This window comes from Ananas comosus, linkage group 6 (assembly GCF_001540865.1).
Source record: "Ananas comosus cultivar F153 linkage group 6, ASM154086v1, whole genome shotgun sequence".
Classification (NCBI taxonomy): domain Eukaryota; kingdom Viridiplantae; phylum Streptophyta; class Magnoliopsida; order Poales; family Bromeliaceae; genus Ananas; species Ananas comosus.
Genome location: NC_033626.1, coordinates 4646438 through 4673040, shown reverse-complemented (window position 1 = coordinate 4673040; position 26603 = coordinate 4646438). Strand labels below are relative to the sequence as shown.

The window sequence follows — 26603 nt, the reverse complement described above, 5'->3', positions numbered from 1 at the left end:
AGCAAGTTTCGGTGACGAAACTTTCTTTAAGGGGGGGATAATGTAAGGACTGAGAATTTGACAGCATTATTTGTCACTCCCCCGCCCCGAAACCCCTACCAATTTGGCACGGTTCGGGCGCGGCGAAGGAACGCCGAACGGGCAGCAACTCCCCTGCTCGCCCAAGGCTCACAACCTGATCATGTACAAGAATTTACCCAGAAAAATTAAATTCATACATACACGATCAACGGAGCACAAATAGTGCCAACAACGAAGAGCAAGTAATCCACAAGATACACAAGTGAAATAAAGAGAGAACTACTAACAATTACATCACATTTGCATTCTTTATACAATTACATTTTCTTTCCCAAAATGAATACATGCTCATCAAGTACATAACTCTCCAAAGTCCTCACCTACATGAATCTCTCTCAAATACATAGGTGTGCTAATACAAAAGGAAAGCTACTACTCTACCAATAATCCTCACTGGTCGGGCGCGATGCCCTTGCCGCGGTCCTCGCCCGGCAAACCTGTACCTAGCCCTGGAAATAAAGTGGGATGAGAACTATCTTCCATAGTTCCTAGTGGGCTCGGCCGCCGACTCCGCCGATCTCCACACTAGGTTCAAGTGGGCAAAAGTAACAACGAAACAGATACAGATATATATATATATATATATATATATATATATATATATATATCAAAGCTGTAAAGACATAATAAGAAAACTATGCTACTATGCCCATAATCATGTGAAATGAATGCATGCATCATTTAGTAAAATTTTACTATCATGCTAACAAGTTCGATCCATGTTCGATAAGCAATGTTCGATGACAATATTAACTTTTCATTTACCCAATTTATGGCGAAACCCTTGGGTTTGCCTACGCCTCACATATCCATCCCATAGGATAAGGAGACTCTATGTGCCCCCGAACCCCGGAACTCATCTATTCCGACATTCATGCATAATTATTTAGCTATACTAAGTTCATTGTTCACGAGTCGTTCATGAACCTCTAGTGTCAAGTACACTAGAGAATCCACCTATCCCTAAGTTCATGAATCTCTAGTGTCAAGTACACTACATTAATGCCACTCTCTATGTCAATGAATAACCATCGAGTTCATCTCTTTCTTTTGGTGCTATAGGATCCATGTTCCGACCCAATCCTTACCTATCCATTTCACCAAGTATTCCATGCACACTAGGTTAACATTCAGAAGCATAAGGAAAAGGTTGTGACGCACTGGACCTTTGCAAATTGCAAGGTTCGAGTGTTTGTTTCGTGTTCTGAGCTTTTCCACACTTCGTGGAGGGTTGTTGACAGTGCTCCGACAAATGGTTTGAACTTCGAGATTGGAGGTTTGAAACCTAGCACCAAAATACGAAAAGTCGAAATTTTGGTCAGCTCTCGGGTAGCCTCAGCAGGGTTGTGTACCGGTACGGGGTTGATGGCTGTACCGGTACGCGCTGATGGCTGTACCGGTACGGGGCTGGTGTATCGGTACATAGACGGATTTCGTGCAAACCCGAGGCTCGGGTTTGGCTGTTTCGCAGGTGTTGTACCGGTACGCGAGCCCGTGTACCGGTACACAGTGCAGCGACAGCAGTTTTTGGGAAGGGGTGTTTTTGTAATTGTTGCAACCTCTATAAAAGTCACCCCAGCCCCCATGGCTGCTCTTTTCAGCCCTAAACCAGAGGAGATAAGGTGAGCTCTTCCCCCCTTGGTTTCTTTTTCATTTTTGAGGAATTTGAGCTAGTTTTGATCTCTCTTTTCTTCTCTTTCTTGCCTTTTGTTGGTCTACCACAATTGGAGAAGCTTGGAGAGTTGGATTGGAGCTTGATTGAGGATCAAACTTCAACCTTTGAGGACTTTGAGCTTGTTTTGGAGCTTCTTGAGAGGTTAGTAACATGTATTTCCCTTTTGATACGTGTTTTGATGGATTTTGCTAGAGGAAACCCTAGATTTTGGATTCTAGGGTTAGAATTGGAGATTTTTGATTTGTAGCTTCTAGAACCAAATTGATTGGTTTAGAATATTGATTTAGATTGGATTTGAAGGACTCTAGCTCCCTTTTGGAGATCGAGAGAGATTCCTTCGCATACGGTGAGATTTCTCCACCTTAGCTTGGATAGCTTAATGTTTGAGCTTAGCTTTGTTCGTAGGGTCCGTTTAACTCTCATTTCTATACCTTTAGGGTGCTAGGAGAGTAGCGGGCAACTTCGTCGGAGGTTACGACGAGCCGCGCGGAGCTTTGGTGGGTTTGGCTTCATTGAAATAGGGGGAAATGCCTCCTACGTGGTTAAATGTTTTCGTATACTATATATGCATGCATACCCATGTTGAATAGGATTTATATGAATTTTAGAATGCTTAAAACCCCTATGTTATGCATCATGAAAAAAATTGACTCTATGTTGTAGAGAGAAACATGTGCATTGTGAGCATGCATGAGTTTAATGTTCCAATGAATAATGTAAGATCATGTTTCTTGTGTGGAAAATGATTAGAATGACAAACTTTTAAATTTATTATTCATATTGGGGACATAGTAAGCAAAAGTGTCATAAAGGGGCACTTGAACTAGAAAATTGTTGAACTACAACTTAAAGACATGATGATAGGTTACTGGAAATCTGCTATATTTCATGTTTTAGACATGATGACATAGAGATAGGCCATTGAGACAGTTACTATATTCCGTGTTTTAAACACGATGACATAGAGGCGGGCCTTTGGGACGTGCTGTATTTCGGGTTTTAGATCCGATGAAACAGTGATGAACCACTGGGACCTGAGACGGGCTTATTCGCTTGCATGCCATTGTGCTCATTCGTACATACTTGTGAGGGTCGCTCCCTACAAGTTGGCACTCCGGAGATAGCCATCGCGACATATGCTCGCCCGTGCGGGATTGGGCGCCAAAATGGGATGCCGTGGGGGAGGCTTATTTCTAGAGTGGGGATGTTGACTACCACGGGGCCATTGTTCGCACGGCGCAGGCCGGACTACCTACGGGTAGCTTCCACAGGATTGGATTACTGGTGACATATTGTACCTTTTGGACATTGACTAGAATAGTAAACAATGACATCTTTACTATTTACATTGTGGATATTCGGTTGGTTGCATACTTATACATTTACATGTTGGATACTCTTGTGCACTTACTTGTAGTAGTTGCTTTATTACTTATGCAAATTCATACTAAGTAGAGATCATGTGATAGATTACTACTTATGCAAATCCATGCTAAGTAAAGATTACGTGGTAGATTATTACTGATGAAAGTAGTGACTTAATGCTATATTGAGCTTCTATATCAGTGATTTATTTGTTCATATTATTCTTACCTGCCTTACTTACCCTACTTGGTTAGTTTTGGGCCTAGTGGTGCATTTCACTGAAGTCAGTAATTGCCCACTGGGAACTATTATTTAATAGTTCTCACGCCCTCTGTTTTATATTTTCCTTTCAGAGCCCTCTGCACCGGCGGAGGCACGGGACCGCGGCAAGGGGATCGCTAGCTAGATAGCGAGGACTTACTGTTACTCTTAGGTGGTTTTCCCCTCTTTTATGTTTTGGGAGAGCGAGAGATTTTGTTTACCACGTATAGAGACCACCTATGTACTCTTTTAGTTCTTGTATTTTGATCTTTGGTTGTACTATCTTTATGGTTTATTTAGTGATTTTAGCTCTCTACTCTTCACTTTACTTTAGTCTCTGGATGATGTATATTGCTCTGATACTTCTAGATACTTTCATTTATTGTTTCATTTATCGTTTTGTTTTAGACGCCTTATATGTTTTAGACGTATGGCGGGTCTGTGCACGTGCCGGGCGGGCTTCCGCTAAGTCCCGGGGCGTAACAGATTAATTTGGTATCAGAGCTAGGGTTGAGTCTTAGTGGACCTAGCAAACCTTAGGCCGGTTGGACTATAGGAAATAGGCTCGTGAGAAACGAGGTCTATTTGACTTGTGAGCGAAATTATCATGATTGGGTATCTTGATAACTCTAAAAAGTTGGAGTTGATCGAAGTGTATGGCCTCTAACTTCGCGGAGGGTTACGTTGGCGGCCGACAACGTAACATCGGGAGTTAGTTGTGAAGAACACTTCCTTACTTTCGCATGATTTGGTTATTGTCTATTTGAGCGGGGATGCGATAGCGTGAGTTTTACTAACTTGCGCTCTTATTATGTTGTAGTGCGATGCCGATTACACGCTCTCAATTTGCCGGAGCGGATAATGCGGCAAACTTGGAGGAGGTCGAGACCTCCGCTACCTCCGGATCCGGCGAGGTCCGAGAGTTGAGGGGCCAGCTTGCGGCCCTCACTGATATGGTGGCACAGCAGACTGAGGCGGCGCGCCGACAGGAGGCGCAGATAAAGCGTCTTGAGGATCTCCTACTGCAGCAGGCGGAGGCTCGGGAGACTCAGGTCCCTACACCGCCAGCACCAGTCGTGGACGTCGCTCCGAGAGCGCCATCCCCCGCGCCCAGTTCTTCGCGAGCAGCGCCCGTGGCTGCGCCTCAGGAGGAGGCTTTGGCGGCGCCACCTGTTCAGGCACCCCCGATTGGAGCTGTTTTCCCCGTGATGGTAGAGGGGGCAGAGCGGGACCGACTGATGGAACGCCTCAACGAGTTCAGGAGGTGTGGTCCTCGGATCTTTGACGGCGAGAAGGTCGACCACTGGATCGTGGAAAAGTGGTTGATGCATATGGAGAAGCTCTTCCGCGACACCTTCGTGGAGGAGAGAGATCGAGTTTGGCTCGCCACTCACCATCTGGACGGCGAGACCTATCGCTGGTGGTTGGATCTTCAGGAGAACCCCAGCACCGACTTGGCGGCTATTACTTGGAAGAGGTTCAAGGAGCTTCTACTGACGCACTACTTCCCGACTAGTGTTAAGCGGAAGATGGAGCAGGACTTGCGCAACTTGCGCCAAGGTGATCGGACCGTAACCGAGTACGAGAGGGAGTTCTCTCGGCTTTTGCACTGCGTGCCCTTCGTCGTGCGGGACGACGAGGACAAGGCCCGTATCTTTGAGCGAGGATTGCGACCTTCGATCTACCAATTCGTGCAATCTTCTAACCTCCAAACCTACCGGGAGGTGGTGGATCGCGCGCTCATCGTGGAGAGCGGCGCGGCAGAGATGCAGGAGCAGCGAGAGGGCTTGGACAGGGGTAAGGCCAAGAGGCATGCGACGGAAGGTGCGAGCCAGACGCACTCTAGGAGGCCGCCGAAACACCCTAGGAGCCAGCAGCGTGGGCGCGGCCCGGCAGCGAAGCGAGGAGGTCCAGATCGACGCCGACCTCCCCAGTGCGTGATCTGCGGTGGTCCTCACACTCCACCGCAGTGTCCACAGCGGGGAGGCAGGTGCTACCTGTGTGGCCAGGAGGGCTACTTCCGGACTGAGTGCCCGAGGAGATTATCACCGGTACCATCGACTGCATCGGCACCGGCTCTATCAACCGCTAGCCATGGGACTCCACCGGCGCAGTACCAGCCTGGGCGGCCACCCGTCCAGCGCTAGAGCGAGGGTCCTCGACAGGCCCCGAGTAGGCGTATGTATGCCGCTCAGACGAGGAGGCGGCAGCAGCCGAGGATGTGGTCGCAGGTATCATTTTACTTGATGGCATTAGAGTTCGTGCATTATTTGATACCGGTGCATCACACTCATTCATAGATTGGCTGTTTTTCGAGTTGCATGGCATCCCTATACTTTCCTTGTTGCATCCGGGACGTGTAGTTGTCCCCGACCACTCTTTAGATATTAAAGAATATTGCCCCAGTTGCCCTATTCGGGTAGGAGATTGGGTTATGCCTGTGGACTTGCTAGCCCTGCGCAAGCTGGGGGAATTCGATGTGATCTTAGGCATAGATTGGTTAACCAAGTATTATGCCACGATTGATTGCAAGAATCGCACGGTTACTTTTAGAGAACCAGGGCAAGTTGAGGTGATATTTCGAGGATGCCAGAGTTCGCTTTTTGCAATGACGATCAGCTCGTCTCGAGCTAGACAGCTGATAAGCAAAGGTTGTGTAGCATACTTGGCTAGTGTTGTGTTGAGGGGCGAGGGTGATACCCCTAGGATTCAGGATATCCCGGTAGTGCGGGAGTTTTGTGACGTGTTTCCGGCTGAGCTACCGGGTATGCCACCCGATAGAGAGATCGAGTTTGTAGTAGACCTCGTCCCTGGGACTACTCCAATCTCGAAGGCACCCTATAGAATGGCACCGGCGGAGCTGAAGGAGCTGAGGGTATAACTACAGGATCTTCTGGATAAAGGCTTCATTCGACCGAGCGTCTCGCCTTGGGGAGGGCCAGTTTTGTTCGTCAAGAAGAAAGACGGATCGCTACGCCTATGTGTGGACTATCGTGAACTTAATAAAGTCACGATCAAGAATAAGTATCCGTTGCCGAGGATCGACGACTTGTTTGATCAGCTTCAAGGATCGTGTGTGTATTCCAAGATTGATTTGCAGTCGGGATACCACCAGTTAAAGATCAAACCCGAGGATGTATCGAAGACGGCTTTCAGAACACGGTATGGACATTATGAGTTCACTGTTATGCCGTTTGGGCTTACTAATGCCCCGGCAGCTTTTATGGATCTAATTAACCGTGTTTTTAAGCCATATCTAGACAGGTTCGTCGTGGTGTTCATCGACGACATTTTGGTTTATTCCCGAAGTGATGCAGAGCACGAGGAGCATTTGAGGCTTGTACTTCAAGTACTTCGGGAAAAGGAGCTCTATGCCAAGCTGAAAAAGTGTGAATTTTGGCTTCGAGAGGTAGCCTTTCTTGGACATTTGATATCGGGATCAGGTATTGCGGTAGATGCTAAGAAGATTGAGGCTATCAGGGATTGGCCGAGACCGACGAGCGTCACGGAGATTCGGAGTTTTCTTGGATTGGCCGGGTACTACCGGAGATTTGTTGAGGGGTTCGCCAAGTTGTCTACTCCCCTCACGAGACTCACGCATAAAGGAGTCAAGTTCTTTTGGAATGATGCATGCGAGAGAAGCTTCCAAGAGTTGAAGCAAAGATTGACGACCGCCCCGATCCTAACCTTGCCAATGGCTGGAGCAGGGTATGTGGTTTATAGTGATGCTTCACTTAATGGGTTGGATTGTGTGTTGATGCAGGATGGCAGAGTGATCGCGTATGCTTCGCGCCAATTAAAGGAATATGAAAAGAACTACCCGACGCATGATTTGGAGCTGGCGGCCATAGTCTTCACATTGAAATTATGGCGCCACTATCTTTACGGTTAGCGGTGTGAAGTGTACACGGTTCACAAGAGTTTGAAATACTTATTCACTCAGAAAGAGTTGAACCTGAGACAGAGCAGATGGTTGGAGCTGCTCAAAGATTATGATTTGACGATTCTCTACCACCCAGGCAAGGATAACATGGTGGCTGATGCGCTAAGTCAGAAATCGACGGAAAACTTAGCAATGCTTGTTGTGACCCAACCGCAGTTGATCGAGCAGATGAAGCGGTTGGAGTTGGAGGTAGTGACTCCGGATACACCTTAGAGGTTGATGACCTTGGTTGTGCAACCTACACTTTTGGACAGGATTAAAGAAAAGCAAGCTTCCGATGTGGAGTTGCAAAAGATAAAAGGTAAAATGGTTGATGGTTGCACCGGCGATTTTCTTGTGGATGACCAAGGATTGATGCGTTTTCGTGGACGGATTTGTGTACCGGCGGATTCGGGAATTAAAGAGGATATTCTTCATGAAGCGCACTGAGCGCCCTACGCTATACATCCGGGAGGCACCAAGATGTATAAGGATTTAAAATTGCTTTATTGGTGGCTCGGGATGAAAAAGGATGTTGGCGAGTTTGTAGCTCGTTGTCTAACTTGCCAACAACTAAAGGCTGAGCATCGAGTTCCCGCGGGAAAACTCCAGAGTTTGCCTATTCCGGTGTGGAAGTGGGAGAAGATCACCATGGATTTCCTGACTGGATTGCCCCCCTCTCAGGCCGGGCATGATGCTATTTGGGTGATCGTGGATAGGTTGACGAAGTCGGCGCACTTCATACCTATTCATACTACTTGGATCGGGGAGAAGCTTGCACAAGTGTACCTTGATGAGATTGTGCGACTTCACGGAGTGCCCACGTCAATTGTATCAGATCGAGACACCCGGTTTGTGTCTCATTTTTAGAGGAGTCTGCAAGACGCCCTTGGCACTCGTTTGGACTTCAGCACTGCTTTCCACCCTCAGAGTGACGGGCAGTCGGAGCGCATCATTCAGACTTTAGAGGATATGCTCCGAGCATGTGTGATTGACTTCCAGGGAGGATGGTCGCAGCATCTACCTATGGCAGAGTTTGCTTATAACAATAGTTATCAAGCAAGCATCAAGATGGCGCCCTTCGAAGCACTTTATGGACGGTAGTGTAGATCGCCACTTCATTGGAGTGAAGTTGGCGAGAGACTGGCGTTAGGCCCTGATGTGCTCCAGGAAGCTGAGGACAAGGTTCGCATTGCTCGGGAGCGACTCTTGATGGCGTAGAGTAGACAGAGGAGCTACGCTGATCGACAGCGGCGAGACTTGGAGTTCCAAGTTGGAGACCATGTTTTCTTAAAGGTCTCGCCGACTAAAGGAATCAAGAGATTCGGGATTCGGGGAAAGTTGAGCCCTCGCTTCATTGGACCGTATGAGATCTTGGAGCGTGTGTGCCCGGTAGCGTATAAACTTGCTCTACCACCGAACCTATCGGGCGTGCATAACGTCTTTCATGTATCGGTCCTTCGGAAGTACATCTTTGACCTGACTCACGTGTTGAATGCCACACCTTTAGAGTTGCGGGAGGACTTGAGCTTCAAGGAGCATCCCGTGAAGATCTTGGCTCGCGAGGTACGGAAGCTACGGAATCGGGATATTCCGTACGTAAAGATTCTTTGGAGCAACCACGGGGAGCGAGAGGCCACGTGGGAGCTTGAGAGCGCCTTACTGGAGCGTTATCCCCATCTTTTTCAGATGGAGTCTTGAGGTACGTTGCTTTCGAGTTTCTCGGACGAAACTCCTTTTTAGGAGGGGTGAATGTGATGCACTGGACCTTTGCAAATTGCAAGGTTCGAGTGTTTGTTTCGTGTTCTGAGCTTTTCCACACTTCGTGGAGGGTTGTTGACAGTGTTCCGACCCATGGTTCGAACCCCGAGATTGAAAGTTTAAAACCTAGCACCAAAATCCGAAAAGTCGGAATTTTGGTCAGCTCTCCGGTAGCCTCAGCAGGGCTGTGTACCGATACGGGGTTGATGGCTGTACCGGTACGCGCTGATGGCTGTACCGGTACGGGGCTAGTGTACCGGTACATAGACGAATTTCGTGTAAACTCGAGGCTCAGGTTTGGCTGTTTCGCAGGTGTTGTACCGGTACGCGAGTCCGTGTACCGGTACACAGTGCAGCGCGAGCAATGTTCGGGAAGGGGTGTTTTTGCAATTATTGCAACCTCTATAAAAGTCACCCCAGCCCCCATGGCTGCTCTTTTGAGCCCTAGACCAGAGGAGATAAGGTGAGCTCTTCCCCCCTTGGTTTCTTTTTCATTTTTGAGGGATTTGAGCTAGTTTTGATCTCTCTTTTCTTCTCCTTCTTGCCTTTTGTTGGTCTACCACTATTGGAGAAGCTTGGAGAGTTGGATTGGAGCTTTATTGAGGATCAAACTTCAACCCTTGAGGAGTTTGAGCTTGTTTTGGAGCTTCTTGAGATGTTAGTAACATGTATTTCCCTTTTGATACGTGTTTTGATGGATTTTGCTAGAGAAAACTCTAGATTTTGGATTCCAGGGTTAGAATTGGGGATTTTTGATTTGTAACTTCTAGAACCAAATTGATTGGCTTAGAACATTGATTTAGGTTGGATTTGAAGAACTCTAGCTCCCTTTTGGAGATCGAGAGAGATTCCTTCGCGTACGGTGAGATTTCTCCACCTTAGCTTGGATAGCTTAATGTTTGAGCTTTAGCTTTGTTCGTAGGGTCCGTTTAACTCTCATTTCTATACCTTTAGGGTACTAGGAGAGTAGCGGGCAACTTCGTCGGAGGTTACGACGAGCTGCGCGGAGCTTTGGTGGGTTTGGCTTCATTGAAATAGGGGGAAATGCCTCCTACGTGGTTAAATATTTTCGTATACTATATATGCATGCATACCCATGTTGAATAGGATTTATATGAATTTTAGAATGCTTAAAACCCCTATGTTATGCATCATGAAAAAAATTGACTTTATGTTGTAGAGAGAAACATGTGCATTGTGAGCATGCATGAGTTTAATGTTCTAATGAATAATGTAAGATCATATTTCTTGTGTGGGAAATGATTAGAATGACAAGCTTTTAGATTTATTATTCATATTGGGACATAGTAAGCAAAAGTGTCATAAAGGGGCACTTGAACTAGAAAATTGTTGAACTACAACTTAGAGACATGATGATAGGCCACTGAAAATCTGCTATATTCCATGTTTTAGACATGATGACATAGAGATAGGCCATTGAGACAGTTACTATATTCCGTATTTTAGACACGATGACATAGAGGCGGGCCTTTGGGACATGTGCTGTATTCCGGGTTTTAGATCCGATGAAACAGTGATGAACCACTGGGACCTGAGACGGACTTATTCGCTTGCATGCTATTGTGCTCATTCGTACATACTTGTGAGGGTCGCTCCCTACAAGTCGGCACTCCGGAGATAGCCATCGCGACATATGCTCGCCCGTGCGGGATTGGGCGCCAAAATAGGATGCCGTGGGGGAGGCTCATTCCTAGAGTGGGGATGTTAACTATCACGAGGCCATTGTTGGCACGGCGCAGGCCGGACTACCTACGGGTAACTTCCATAGGATTGGATTACTGGTGACATATTGTACCTTTTGGACATTGATTAGAATAGTAAATAATGACATCTTTACTATTTACATTGTGGTTATTGGGTTGGTTGCATACTTATACATTTACATGTTGGATACTCTTGTGCACTTACTTGTAGTAGTTGCTTTATTACTTATGTAAATTTATGCTAAGTAGAGATCATGTGATAGATTATTACTTATGCAAATCCATGCTAAGTAAAGATTACGTGGTAGATTATTACTCATGAAAGTAGTGACTTCATGCTATATTGAGCTTCCATATCAGTGATTTATTTGTTCATATTATTCTTACCTGCCTTACTTACCCTACTTGCTTAGTTTTGGGCCTAGTGGTGCATTTCACTGAAGTCAATAATTGCCCACTGGGAACTATTATTTAATAGTTCTCACGCCCTCTGTTTTATATTTTCCTTTCAGAGCCCTCTGCACCGGCAGAGGCACGGGACCGCGGCAAGGGGATTGCTAGCTAGATAGCGAGGACTTACTGTTACTCTTAGGTGGTTTTTTCCTCTTTTATGTTTTGGGAGAGCGAGAGATTTTGTTTACCACATATAGAGACCACCTATGTACTCTTTTAGTTCTTGTATTTGGATCTTTGGTTGTACTATCTTTATGGTTTATTTAGTGATTTTAGCTTTCTACTTTTCACTTTGCTTTAGTCTCTGGATGATGTATATTGCTCTGATACTTCTAGATGCTTTCATTTATTGTTTCATTTATCGTTTTGTTTTAGACGCCTTATATGTTTTAGGCGTATGGCGGGTCTGTGCACGTGCCGGGCGGGCTTCCACTAAGTCCCGGGGCGTGACAAAAGTACTACAATGCAATCCTAAAATGCAACATGCAAAAGATGAAAATCATATATTTCTAAGACATAGAAAAGAGCTCGGTTGCTTCGAGATGACACCCCCCATCTTTTGAGGGTACGAAGGTTCTAGAAACGCTTCCCAACGAACGTTACGACGATGTCTCGGCCTCCTTGGTCCAAAACGGTGCTCAATCGGCTATATTTCGCCGATAGCTTTTCACCCGCTCGACGAATCGAAAATCCGACTTCGCCCCCGCGTTTAGACACCTATCAATTAGGTTTACAAGCTATCAAATGAGATCAATCTCATCATTTATCAAAGACCCCAATTTGGAGCCCTAGGTTTGCACCTATAGCAAACCACCAATAAATCCCTAGATTCTAGCTTAAAGCATCAACTAATCATGCTAGGGTTTCGTTTGACCCATTTCTAAAGCTAGAAATCTAAAACCCTAGGTTCTACCATTGTTAGGGTTCAAGAGCTTACCTCTTAAGCTACACCAAAGGGGAGAGAAAAGGGAGGTGAAGGTGTCCAAGGCCTTCTCCTAGATCTCCTTCTTCTTCTCCACCTTTCTTTCCTTCTTCTTCTTCATCTTCTTCTTCTCCTTCTACCTTGCTCAAAAGAGGGAGAGAGGGAGAGAAGGAGAGAGGGAGAGAGAGAAAGAGTTTAGTGAGAGAGAGAGAATGTGAGAGTGAGGGTGAGACTGAGAGAGAGGAGAAGGCTCAGCCCCTCTATACCCCTAAACTCATGGCATTTTACATAAAAGCCCCTCCACTTTACTTCTCCCAACCTGCCTTGCCTAGGCAATTTTCGCGCGGAGGGACCGGTCCCTCAACGGGAGGACCGGTCCCCGAGTGCAATTCCCTGCAATATGCGTACGAGAACCGGTCCTTGCTCGTGAAAGACCGGTTGCATCGGGCGCCTGCCGCAACCCTCAGCTACGGAAACTGGTCCCTCCCACCAGGGACCGGTCCCCGAGAGCAGTTTTGCGCAGACCTCCCCTCTGCCAGAATTCCTGCTTACGGGAACCGGTCCCCATCGCCAGGGACCGGTCCCCCAGAGCAGAATCTGCCAAGTGCAGATTTTGCACCATTTGCTCTCGCGGACTCGACTCCAAAGCACTTTTTGTGTTTTGGACATCTTTAGCTCCTCCGAAGCCTACCCACTCGATAATTAGCCGATCCTGAATGAAGTTCAACTCTCGGATTTCGAGAATTTACTTCCTTACATTGTTAGACTCTCTGTTAATGATATTTTTGTGTGTAATTTAATTACAAAAGCACTCGTCAAGTTTGGGGAGAAAACGAGTTAGAACGAAAATTTTACACGATTTTTACTTTTCACTTAAAGTGAATAGTAACTCGATTTTTCGGAGAGGCCACGGTGTAAAGTTGGCTTCTAGCACGTATCGGACTCCGTTCATAGTGATCCAATAGCTCGTTTTGAATGGTTCGGCTATTCTGGAACCTATGGCGCTGACGAATTTTAGGTTTGACGCACGAATTTCGAGAAAATTGAAAATACATGTATTATATGTATTTGTGTGTAGTTTCGCCATTTGGAGAGAGGATGGGTTTCGCCGTGAATCCGTGACCAAATGAGGCGAAACGAAATCGTAGGTTTGATGTCTCTGTCGTGCTGGTCGCAATGGTGCAATCCGTTCGCAAATCTGACGGACGAATCTGCTGATATCGCGTGTTGATCGATGAGGGATCTTAATTGGCAAAACGGCATTTTTGCGAAAATCGCGACATTTTATGTACCGTTTCGTGTGAAATCGCATGTGGGGGTGTATTTGCGCGTTTTACTCGCGCTGTGAGGGACTCAATGTTAAATATTGAGTTTAGAGGGACTTTGGCACAAATTAGAGCCTATATGTATATAGCCTTCTAGGGTTTTACTATGGAACCCTAACCCTAGATTAGCCACAGCGACCCTAGCCGCCTCCCTTGCTCCCGCTGACCTAGTCGCGCGCCTCCCAGTCGTCGCCGACCGAGCCCCGGCCGGCAGTCGCAACCTCAGCCAGCTTCTTCTTCCTTTTCTTCTCTTCCACCATCCCTCTTCTTATTTTTTTTGGTCGAGGGTGGTGCTAGGCACTCCCCTCCCTCATGCCCCTCTTCGGCACCTCCCCCGGAGCCCCAACGTCCCTCCCCATCTACTGCCGCCACCCTTGAGCGCCGCTACAGCCGCCGCCGCGCTGTAGCCGCCTGCAGTAGCTAGGTCGAGCCTAGGTCGAGGCAAGCTTGCGACTTCTCCCCCGCGCCGCCACCGCCTTGGGCCACCCCTGTGGAATCCCTCCGACCTCAGGCAGTCGATCACCGCCGCCCCGAGCCGCCTCGAGCCGCCCCGAGCGCCGCCGCCGGCCTGCCCTAGCTCCCACTGCTCCGGTAAGCCTTGTAGTGCTATTTTGGTTGTTGTTTCAGGTTTGCGCACGCTTTTTCGGCGATCCGAGGCTATCCCGATGCCTCCGGAGGTGAGCACGATGATCGCTGGTCAGTGCCGATCACAGTGCTCACCTCACTTTGGATCAACGGACACCAAAACTGCATTTTCGGCGCAGTTTTCCCTGAGAGCGCGCTATTCGCTGAAAGTTCGGGTCGTTCGTGCGCCTCCCACAGTGAGCTGTTGTGCTTCGGATCATGAGCACGGCCTCCGGCACGTCGAGACCTGTCAGTACGGCCAGTGATCCACACTATCTAGGGCTCGATGCCCAAGCCGTGTCCTCGACGAATGCGCTCACGCTTGTCTCTGTAAAAACATGGTGTGAGAACTAAACAAAGTTTCCCGCCGATTTTCCCACTAGGTCTAAGAAGGCATATAAATAATAGATAAGATAATATGTCAAAGAGATAATAGATAAACAATAAGCCTAACCTGCTCATATACATCTATATCATGCTTCAAATGTGTAGCTATGCCTTTACCAATCATGTCAACAAGAATAAGTTCTACTATGTCATGAACGATGTCATCTACCAATGCTTTACCATGTATGCATCTATATGAAATGCCATGACCATGCCTTGATCCAAATCCAATTGATTCGCCCGAAAGTCGAACCACTCGCCACACATTGTCACACGACCGTGACCGTCTGCCGGGGGCACACCGTCATGACCACCTCCCCCGTCTCAATCTCACTGTGATACAACCCCGGAGCTCATAGGAATGGGAGGTGCGACCTCCTCAAACACAACAGACGACGCAAGTATGATCTAGTCCTCCCGCCCGAGGACCTCGGGGATCCCACACCCCATCCAATCACAAGGCATGTAATGCTCACCATAGGCCACATATGCACTATACTTAAGTCTTCCCGCCCGAGGACCTCGGGAATCCCATATCCCGGATAATCACAAGTCACACAATGCTAACAGTCGGCCACATATGCAATATGCTCAAGTCCTCCCGCCCGAGGACCTCGGGAATCCCACATCCCGGATAATCACATGTCATGCAATGCTAACAGTTGGCCACATATGCAATATGCTCAAGTCCTCCAGCTCGAGGACCCCGGGAATCCCACATCCCGGATAATCATAATGCCATAAGTTTACCATTCTCATGAGTGAGAATATGCTACATATGCAATAATTTTCATTTATCATAATAGGTCCACATACATATGCCTCTAGCATCTCACGCACATATCTAGCATATTCTCATAACATGTCCACATATCTAATTCACCTGAATCTAGCATATTCTCATAATATGTCAACATGCATGTGTCCACTAGCAATTCATGCAACATGCATCTATACAACTATCTTGACATTATACAATAAGAGCATCTATGATTGTCATGCAACACATCTAGCACATTCTCACTACATGTTCACATGCATATGTACTCAAGCATCTCATGCATACACACACATATATATATATATATATATCTATCTCAACATCATACAAATAATGCACCTATAAGTATCATGCAACATGGATCATCATACCACTCACTAAGTATGAATTTACCAAGAACTCATAAGTTTCTCACATAAACATTACATGATGCTATATGATCAAAATGTAGAATTTAGACATAGAATGAAATCCGGCTATTTTGGATAGCAACCCCCACCTCGTGTCGACGTCACAAAGCGGGAAAGCCAAGCTACCCAATTTATCATCGTTGATTTCTCCCGACTGTGGCAAACGAAGCGAAAACGACAATTTCGCCAAATCGACCACCCTCGATTCAACGAAACCTCAATCTAAGTAGTTCACCGCATCAGCTTTACTTTCAATTACGGAATTAAGGTAGCGTTTGATTTGGGAACAAAGGGGGGAATAAGCCCTTGTTCCCCCCTTTGTTCCCAAATGCAACGTTTGGTGCCTGAGAATAATAGTTCTCGGGTTTCTGGAATAAGCCGGTATAAGGCTGGAACTGTTGTTCCACATTTTTCCTAGAACAAGCTTGTTCTCAGGTGAGAATAAGGTTAATTAAAGTCTAAAAATAATTTTAATTATTATATTAATTAATTAATTAATTAAATTAATATATTTAAATTATTATTTAATGCTTAAATAATAAAATAATTTATTAATTTATTATTATAATAATTAATTAAATTATTATTATTTATAATATTATATATAATTACTTAATTTATTAATTTATTAATTTAATAATTAATATTAATTATTATTAATTTATAATTAATTAATTAATTAATTTATAATTAACTAATTTTATCATTAATTTATTATTAATTAATGAGTTTATTATTAATTAATTATTTAATATTACTATTAATTAATTATAATTAATTAATTTAATATTATTATTTATATATTAATATTATGATATTAATTATTTAATTATTATTTATAACTATTATTAATTTATTATTTATACTATATTATCTAATTAACTTATTATTAATAATATATTATTATTAATTATTTATTATTAATTACTTAATTTATAATTAATAATAATTTATTATTTATAATTTATTATCTAATTAATTTTTTATTAACTAATTAATTTATTATTTAATTATAATTATTTAATTATTTTATTGTTTTTAATTATTAATGTTAATTAATTATTTTTAAGTAATATTTTGATGTTAATTAATTAGATAAAATTATTTTAATTTAAAATTACAACTTTTATTCCTTTGTTCCAATCTAACCATCCAAACAATATTACATTATTTTTAGAAACAACCCAATTTATATCCAAATACAAAATTAATCTAATTTTTACTTATATCTTAATTTATACTTATTATTTTAATAATCAGTTCTTACTTGTACCCGAACAAGACTGCAGTCTGATAGAATTATTCAATAGCAAATTGGAAAATTTTATCAGATTAGTTTTAAAGAAAATCCCGACTCTTCACGTATTTCCAATGGGAATGGACGGCTTTCCTTTTTGCGTTACCACCACCAACTAAACCTCAAAATAGTGCAAATTTGTCCCGACTCATCAGGTGTGCGATTTGTATTGCGGGGTTGGAGCATTTGCGGACAAGTGGGACGACGCCCAAATCGGGCACTTCATTGGAATTGGTCTCGTTTCTTTTCCTCATTATTCTATTTTTCTCCCCTATCAGCTAATGAGGTCTTCGGATTGACACTATTGTAATTACACCGTAAGTCATGTAGTCAGAGTAGAAATGTTAGCTCTGCCATTGACCAGAATAATGCCGAGGAGATCTGCTGCTGCCTAGCTCAATTCCCTCCAAAGCAACTTCATTCTAAGTTGTCCTTTGTGGAAGCGACGATCATTGTGGTGGACCAACCAAGTCGTGTTTCTATCCTCATAATACATGACTCATGGCAGAATTGCAATTATGTTAATCAGAACAGCTCATCAGCTGTATTGATTGCTAAGTGTTCCATGGATTGCCATCCTCAATTTTATTCTGCTCTTATATTCCAAAACTAAAGTGAGAACAATAACAGACCCTTCTGCATCTGGTATAATTAGCGAACCTCGCGATATATGTGAGAGCCAAAGGAAGCCTTACATTGCCGATTTCTGTGATCTGGACCCTTGTACTAGTGTATGATCCACACTCCACCACATTCTTCCTTGGTTTTAAGCATAATAGCAAACAGTTGATGGGTTTATATGTATACAGCAGGATTTAGAGATCCAATTGCAAGATAAGGGAATTCCAGCCGATATTGTTTGCTGCTTGCGTCATTTGCAGGTTAGTTCTCCATCAACGTTCCTTTGCTTGAGCTCCTCATTCTTCATGCCATATTTCTAAATATGAAGTTTTTTCTTAGTCATGCTTTGAAAGCGAGGAAAGAGCCCGAAGATTTCTCCACAATGTGTCCTTGTTGTTAAAACCAGGCGGATATTTCTTCGGTATAACTCCTGATTCATCCACCATATGGTATGCATACATTATTTCTTTCTTAACTATTATAATAGATTTTCATTCATCCAGGCATTGCATTCAATCATCCCCATTAGATGATGTAGACAAATAGAAAAATCCTGTCATATTATTAAAAGTAACATAGAAGATATTTAGAAGCATGGCAACTTGAATTTATAAATTATATTCCTTATGTGAAACATGAAATTGAAGATGACATTTATATTGTTAATTTATGTAGTATTTTTTTAATATTGTTCGGTGGAGTCTAGAAGGTGAAATTGGCATAATTCATGGGAAATAAAATACTAAAGGGCAAATGAGGTAGAGGATGTAGCCATGCCGGACTCTGCGAAATTGGATTTCTTCTTAAAATGAGCTAAACCATTGCCCGGGGGGGCGGGGGGCGCAAATTTTTGAACCACATGGTGGCAAAATGAAAAGGAGCTAAACCACAAGGGGCGATTTGAAGTTTACCCTAAAAATAATAATTTTAGAAAATCAAATATTTAGATGTTAAGTAGTTTCAAAAATCAATAATATTAAAAGAACCATTATTCAATTTAAAAAAAAAAATTATTCAAACTTTTTATAAGTTTTGATATATAGTCTTTTAATGTTATATAATACATCTAATAAATTGGGTTCAAAATTTTGTTGTGCTATATGTGGTAATTTAGATGTACTTAGGAACTTGATATAGGTAATATAACTCTGATTCATGCACTAATTTTGTAGGGCATATAATTAAAATTTATTTATTAATTTGAAAAAGATATAATATTTTGTCGATTATATGTATGATATTATATTTAAAAAATAATATTTTATTGTTGGTGTTGCCGTGACTGAGTGCTAATATTTTTGAAGTTGCTGAGTCGGTGTGTCCGAGTCGTGTCGTGACCTGTGTCCCACGTCCGTGTTCGTGTCCACGTAACATAGGTTTTCATGCAACTCTGTGTCATCATTTTATGTTTGTTGTGTCCAAAAGTAGGGTATTGATAATCCAGAAAAAGTGAGAGCAATTAAGTAATGGCCTGAACCTACAAATATTCATGAAGTTAGAACTTTTCATGGCTTAGCAACTTTTTACCTTAGGTTCATCAAGGGCTTTTAGTACTACAATGGCTCCAATTACAAACTGTTTGGAAAAGGGTAAATTTAAATGGACACAATCAGCCGTTAAAACTTTTAAAGAAATTAAATCTTTGATGACAAAAGCACCTATTTTACAACTGCCAGATTGTGAAAAGGTTTTTGAAGTTTGCTGTGATGCTTTCGAGGTAGGAATAGGTAGAGTATTGAACCAAGAAGGTCATCCTATAGCCTATTTTAGTGAGATATTAAATAAAGATAAACAAAAATACGCTAGCTATGACAAGAAATTGTATGCGGCAATTCAAGCGTTAAGGAATTGGTGGCAGTATTTATTACCTAAGGAGTTTGTTTTGTTTTTAGATCATCAAATCCTTAGGCACCTGAACTCACAAAAAAAAAAAACTGAACCTTCGATGTGCAAAATGGATTGAATATCTTCAAGAATACAAATTTGTTTTAAAACATCCAAGCTGTGATGGATAACAAAACTGCTGATGCTCTGAGTAGAGTTGTAGCAACCTTGAATAGTGTTGGCGTAAATGTAACTAAGTTTGATAGCATTAAGGAAAAATATCCCTCTATGTTCGGACTTTAGCGAGATTTATTCTTCAATTTTAGAAAGCAAATCCAGAATCACTTTGTCATTTGGGATGGATTTCTTTTTTAGCATAATTGTTTATGCATTCCGTGAGGATCATTGCGAGACTTTGTTGTTCGGGAATTGCATGCGGGTGGTTTGGCTGGACATGTTGGTCAAGACAACCATTTCTATGGTTGTAGATTGATTCTTTTAGCTGAACCTCAAGCAAGATGTAACGCACATTGTGGCTTGATCGGAATGTGTCAAAGAACTGACCGACTCATGGGTCCGATCAAATTTGCGTCTACCTACTACCACGGCACCGCTCTCGCGGGCGACCGGCCAACACATAGGTCGCCTCGAGGATCTCTTGTCACATTCGTAGGTGGTCTATCAACACACGAGGGCTGATGCAACATCAATTCGCTAAAGCCAAACTCCGAAGTCACACTCAAGGGGTGCAACCTCATTGAGTATAAAAGCGTGTATCCTTGTCAAGCTCAATATGGCCTATGCAGGCTATAGTTAATGCAAATGATCAACCAGATCATAGATATACTATCCACATGCTCTCGGCACAATCCGAAATTCGAACAACAACTTATCCGGAGCCGTCGTATCAACCCATGACAAATAAAAATTCCAAGCTATAATCTAATAGCGCCCAACTTCTGGGAATGAAATATACTATCATCAACAATCATTGCCCACTAACCTGTAATGTAGGACAGAATATAAGGTCTTACATTTTTAGAGGGCTCTAAAATATAATTTATGATTTTGAAAGCTTTTTGAAAATTTGAAAGTTTTTGAAATACTTTTTTAGAAATTTTCGTAATAAAAAATAAAAATTAAAAAAATAAAAATTCAACAAAATAGGAAAAAAAGAAAAGATAATTAGGACTCACTCCTGAACTGAAATCACTTTGGGACTGCACTCACTCCAGGGCGACGCATTCGCGAAGGAAAAAAAACATCATTGCCAAAGCATTTGTCTTTATTATAAATTCATAAATTCATATTCCTCCCCATACAAAGAAGCCTTATGCCTTATTTATGCTATTCTTATCCTTATCTATACATAACTAACTTAGAATTTATTCTTATCCTAAATCAAGGTTAAAGTGCCGCTTTGTACCGTACGGCACGGGGCGAGAAGGTGGCACGGTACCGGGGGGGGTGGGAGGGTCTCAGACTCCCCTCCGTGCCGCGTCATGCAGCGCCGTGCCGCACGAGACAGAGTGGCACGGCGCAGCGTGCCATGGCAGTGCCATGCCAGCACTGTGCTATTTTTTTATTTTTTTTCTTTTTATTTTTTTTCTTTTTGTTTTGTTCTTTGGGATATCCAAAGCATTCTGGGTACTCCACGCCCCACCAAAGACATTACAAATCGAAAATTTACTTATTAGGTAAGTCAAAAAAATTATAATTTAATTTTTTTTTGTTTATCAATATATGGACAAAAGATTTGTTCGAACCCTCCGCTTCCACCATAGATACCTATTTTTTCTTCACAAATTATTTTATCGAAATTTGTCACACCACAAAATTTTTGGCGAATTAAGGAAACAAAATCAAACTCAATAAACAAATTTTGAGCCACAACAAACATAAAATTTTATTTTTGCACTAGAGGATTGAAAATACTAATAAAATTAAAAGCTAAATTAAATCAATTGATACTTAAATTTATTTAAAGAAGACTGTAACATGGTCAAAAGAAAAAAAGAAAAAATGATGTCTTTGCATTTTAAAAATTCTAACCTGTAAAAGTTTCTATTCTGCATCAGGTATAATTGTACTTTACAAACAAAAAAGCTTACAAATATGTTAATTGATGAGTATAGTAAGCTATACATAACAAATATTCATAATTATTTGATAAAATCTTTCAAAATAACATTATAAGAGCTTATTGGAACCAAAAAAACTGAAATAAGTCCGTGCCAAAGCGTGCCAGTAGGAGGTCGTGCGTATCCATCGGCACACAAGCGTACTATGTGTCGGTACGGAAGCGTGCCGGTGCCGTACCGTGCTAGGCAGATAGCGGCACCCCCCTCGCGCCATGGCTCTTTAAACCTTGTCCTAAATAACCAACTAAACCAACTTTATCTAGAGATTAACAAAAAATGAAAACTAAAAATAAATATAGGTAACAAGGTTTAAAGTGCCGTGGCACGGGGGCGTGCCGGCACGGCCCTGGCACGGTACGGCACGGGTACGCTTGCGTGCCGGCACGTGGCACGCTTGCGTGCCGACAGATACGCACGACCTCCTACTGGCACGCTTTGGCACGGATTTTTTTCAGTTTTTTTGATTCCAATAAACTCTTATAATGTTATTTTGAAAGATTTAAATAAATAATTATTTATATTTGCTATATATACCTTATTATACTCATCAATTAACATGCATGTAAGCTTTTTGTAAGTAATATACAATTATACCTGATGTAGAATAAAATTAAAATACAATAATAAAATTCACAAATATTATAATTATTTAAATTTACATCTTTACGTAGAGATGACTGCTTAATTCCACATAGATTGTCGCGCTTGATCATATGGCATACTGTCAGTTGCAGATACAAGATTTATATGACAATGTTGATTTAAGTATTGCTGGTATTGTGAAAAAGTCATATATTCCCGATATACGTCATTGTATTGTCGGAGATAACTTGCATATGCAACTGGATCGTGGATATAATGGACAACAGTCATCTGTGGCATATAAACCGAAGCATCATAAGGATATGGATTGTATGGAAAAGAAGAACCATAATGTGGATATGCATGAGTGGATGTAGATTCGCCGTATGAGCTTTCACTATGTCCAGGGATGGATTGGGATTCACTCTGAGTGCCAAAAATTGATGAATCATAATCAAATATCTCTCCAAATATCTCTCCATATAGTCAAAAGAAACCATCAAATGCAAAAAGACAAAAAAAAGAAAAGAAAAAGCATGAGAAGAAAGCATCTTACTGTCAAAAGAAAACCAAGCCAAACAGACAACACTTGCAAAAAAAAAAACCAAAAAGCATCTTACTGTAAGTCAAAACAAAACCAACACTTGCAAAAAGGCAAAACAAAAAAAAAATCATAAAGTAAAGAAAAAAAAAAAAGCATTTCGGCACGGCACGGCACGGTGCCGCGGCACCCAGCCGCGTGCCGCTCTGTCTCGAGCGGCACGCTATGGGTGCCGCGACACACAGGGGGGGTTCGAGACCCCCCTTGTACCGTGCCCCTTTCTTATGGGCACGGTACGTGCCGCACCGGCACTGTGCGGCACGCTCGATACTTTAAACCTTGACAGGTAAAACAAAATAAGAGGGTAGCTAAAAATCCTCATTTAACTAACGAAAAAATATTTTCAACTAATCTAATCTAATTTACAAAATGATGAACTAAATCGGTTTAATCCGATCAACATTGGTTTAGGCCTATTCTGCATCATTTGCTTCCGCTGCACAGGATCTCGTCCTCGAGATTAGTTATGTCACGCCCCCGCCTCGAGGCCGCTACCAATTTGGTCCGGTTCGGGCGCGGCGGACGGACGCCGAACGAATAGGGCCTCCCCTGTCCGCCCAAGGCCAAATAACCTGATCAAGTACAATTAAGGGCCCAGGAATTTGCTTAAATAACATACATGGGCAATTACGATGCACACAAGTGCAATACAGCTAAGAGTAAGAATCACAAGTAATATACAAGTGTATAAAGAGAGGGATATCTAGCTATTACAACCATTCAACTTTTACATCATTTGATTACATTACATTTCCATCTTCCAAAATGTAATTACATGTTTTCCTCCAAAATACAAGTAGCTCTCCGATAACAATCCAAACATCTTCTAGTACACGAGGGTACTCTAATGCATACAGGAAAAGCTACTAACTAAGCTCACTTAGGGCGCTATGCCCTTGCCGCGACCCTCGCTCGGCTCGCCCCTGTGTGTACCTGTACCTCAAAACCGCATGGGGTGAGAACTATATAAATATAGTTCCCAGTGGGTTCGGCCGTCGACTCCGCCGGTTATCCCACTAGGTCTAAGCTGGCACAGATAGAGAGATAGATAGATATATATAGAAATGAACTGCAACTATTCTATCATGCCACCAATGATAATAATGCATGCAACGACTACTATCATACTAGTATCATGTCATGAGTATAGAAAAGTACATAGCAATGCAAATTACAACATACACTATGTCTACTCAAGGTAATAATGCAAATCTACTATGCATTTCATGTTTATTACCCAATCTACTTGGTTAACCCGTAGGTTAAACCCTCGACTCACTCTCAATCTCATAGGTGAGGAGAAGCTGCACTCGCACATCGAGACCGACTGCGGGACAACTACGTCTGCCCCTAGTAAAGTACTCCGGAGACTAGGGGTGGAACTGGGCCCGGGCCTAAACAGGGCCCGGGCCGGGCCTAAACAAGGCCCGGCCCGATGGGCCATGTTTGGGCCGGGCTTTGGGTATTAAAAATATAACTTTGGGCTCGGGTTGGGCTTAAAAATTTAGGCTCGAAGAAATTTTGGGCCTATTTAGGCATGTCCAAGCCCGGCCCGAGCCCGACCCAAAAGCCCGATATATTAATTATCAAAATAAAATATTTATATATATATATATTATTTATCTATAAAAGAAATAAATAATATAGTATATCATATATAGTATATATTATTATTAATGATATATACTTATATATATGAGGATATATTATATATTAACAAAATATTTAGTTCCATATTAGGATATATTTGATATTAGATATTAATTTCTTTGATGTGATCAAACGAAAAATAGGCATTTTATTTTAATTTTATACAATTAAAAGTATTTATGTATTATATGATAAATGCATAAAATGGGCCTCCACAAAGCCCGATGGGTATTGGGCATTAGGCTTGGGCTTGGGCTTGGGCCGGGCCTTAATTTTCAAAAAAAATTGGGTAAAAGCCTGACCCGAAGCCGGACATTTTTTTTTGGGCCGGGCTTGGGCATAGTATCACCCGACCCAAACCCAGCCCAGTTCCACCCCTACCGGAGACTCGTGCCACGGTGGAGCGACCACCGACAGCGAAAACAGAGTAGTGAGTATGATCCAATCCTCACAAGAGGATACCCTATCTACAAGGGTCAGAGTGCCTCTGCTGCACCATAGATAATGCATCCTAGATGTCGGGATCTCTACTATCCCTAGAACCATGTCATGTTTACTACACTAGACCCGATGCCACTCGTTCGATCATTGTAGTAAGTTTTCTAGCTAGTTGACATGCCACTCGTTCTTGTTTAGTGTTTTTACTACACTAGTTCAATGCCACTCTACTAGGCTATCATATGTCCAAGTTCGGCTCTTTATGCCATTATAGGATTTTCATGTCACAAGACCCAACCCTCATGCTACCCTAGTCTATGTGTTCGACTCATAAGTTACACTACTAAGAAGCATGTAAGGAAAAGGAAATATACATCTATTAATCCTATAATGCAATATGATCAACATAAATAACTTAGATATAAAAGGAAACCCGGATGCTTCGGGATGACACCCCCCACCTCTTGAGGGTATGGAGGCTCTAGAAATACCCTCCAACGGACGTTACGACGACTTCTCGGCCTCTTAGGTCGAAATGAAGCTTGGTTGGCCTTGTTTCGCCAATATCTTTTCACCCGCTTGACGTATGAAAAATCCGACTTCGCCCTTGTGTTTAGACACCTAGCAATTAGATTTACATGGTCTTAAATGAGATCAATCTCATACTTTACCAAAAATCCTATTTTGGTGCCCTAGGGTTAGCATCAAGCTAAACCCATCTCAAAAACCTAGATTCTAGCTTCAATCCTACCATTCATGGTGCTAGAGATTCATTTGATCCCCTCCAAAGAGCTAAAACCCAAAAACCCTAACTTCCATAAGCTAGGGTTTAGTAGCTTACCTCTAGAGCTACTCCAATGGTGAGGAGAGGAAGAGGAAGATGCTCCAAGCCTCCTTGAGCTTTATCTCCTCCTTCTTCTTCTTCTCCTCCTTCTCTTTTCTTCTTCTCCTTCTCTTTTTCTTCTAGAGAGAGAGGGAGCAAGAGAGTGTGAGAGGGGGAGAGAAATGAGAGGCTGAGGGAGAGAGAGGGCCCATATGCCGCTCTAATGTAACAATATCCAGATTAGCCCCTCAACTTTTGCCTCCATGCACTGCCCTTACTGGGCATTTTTTGCCCAGAGGGACCGATCTCCCCGACTTAGGACCGGTCCCCGAGAGCCTCAGCTCGGGTCATGCGTTCGGGAACCGGTTCCTGTCCGAGAGACCGGTCCCTGGGAGACCGGTCCTTGCCTGAGAGACCGGTTCTCGAGAGTGGGATTTTCAGGACTTAGCCAAATTTTTGGCTTTCTCGCTGGGTTCGCGTTCGGGGACTGATCTCTCCCTGCCAGGGACCGGTTGCCTCAAGGATCCCCATAACCACCAGCCGATGGGACCGGTCCGCCAGGGACCGATCCCCGAGAGCAATTTTGCTCCAGTGCAGGTTTTGCACTATTCGCTATCGTGGACTCGTTTCTAATGCACTTTTGGTGATTTTAACATCTTTGGCTTTTCCAAAGCTCACCAACACGACCCTTGGTCGATTCTGGATGAAGTCTAACTCTCGTATTTCGAGAATTCACTTCCTTACAAGTTGGATTTGTAAGGAGATAGGAAACAACCAAGTGTCTAGAATAAAGTAATGCAGCCCAATGGCTGCATGTCGAACCACTTGTATCATCTGAGTTTTTGATTTGGTATTGAAGTAGGAAGAACAACTGATAAGTTCATAAGTTTTCGTAAGGTTTGATACCAATAAGAAAGATGCTTTTGATGCAATCT

At 42.9% G+C, this 26603-nt stretch overlaps 1 protein-coding gene across 1 annotated transcript in view; it reads left to right on the top strand.

Annotated features, from left to right (window-relative positions):
* LOC109711661 (mRNA cap guanine-N7 methyltransferase 2) overlaps positions 1 to 26603 on the top strand; it is a 75248-nt gene that overhangs the window by 5655 nt on the left and 42990 nt on the right. Inside the window, exons 4-7 of the mRNA XM_020234811.1 lie at positions 17120 to 17222; positions 17619 to 17719; positions 17801 to 17869; positions 17949 to 18058. Of these exons, the coding sequence (XP_020090400.1) occupies positions 17120 to 17222; positions 17619 to 17719; positions 17801 to 17869; positions 17949 to 18058 (383 nt within the window). The remainder of the gene's footprint in view (positions 1 to 17119; positions 17223 to 17618; positions 17720 to 17800; positions 17870 to 17948; positions 18059 to 26603) is intronic.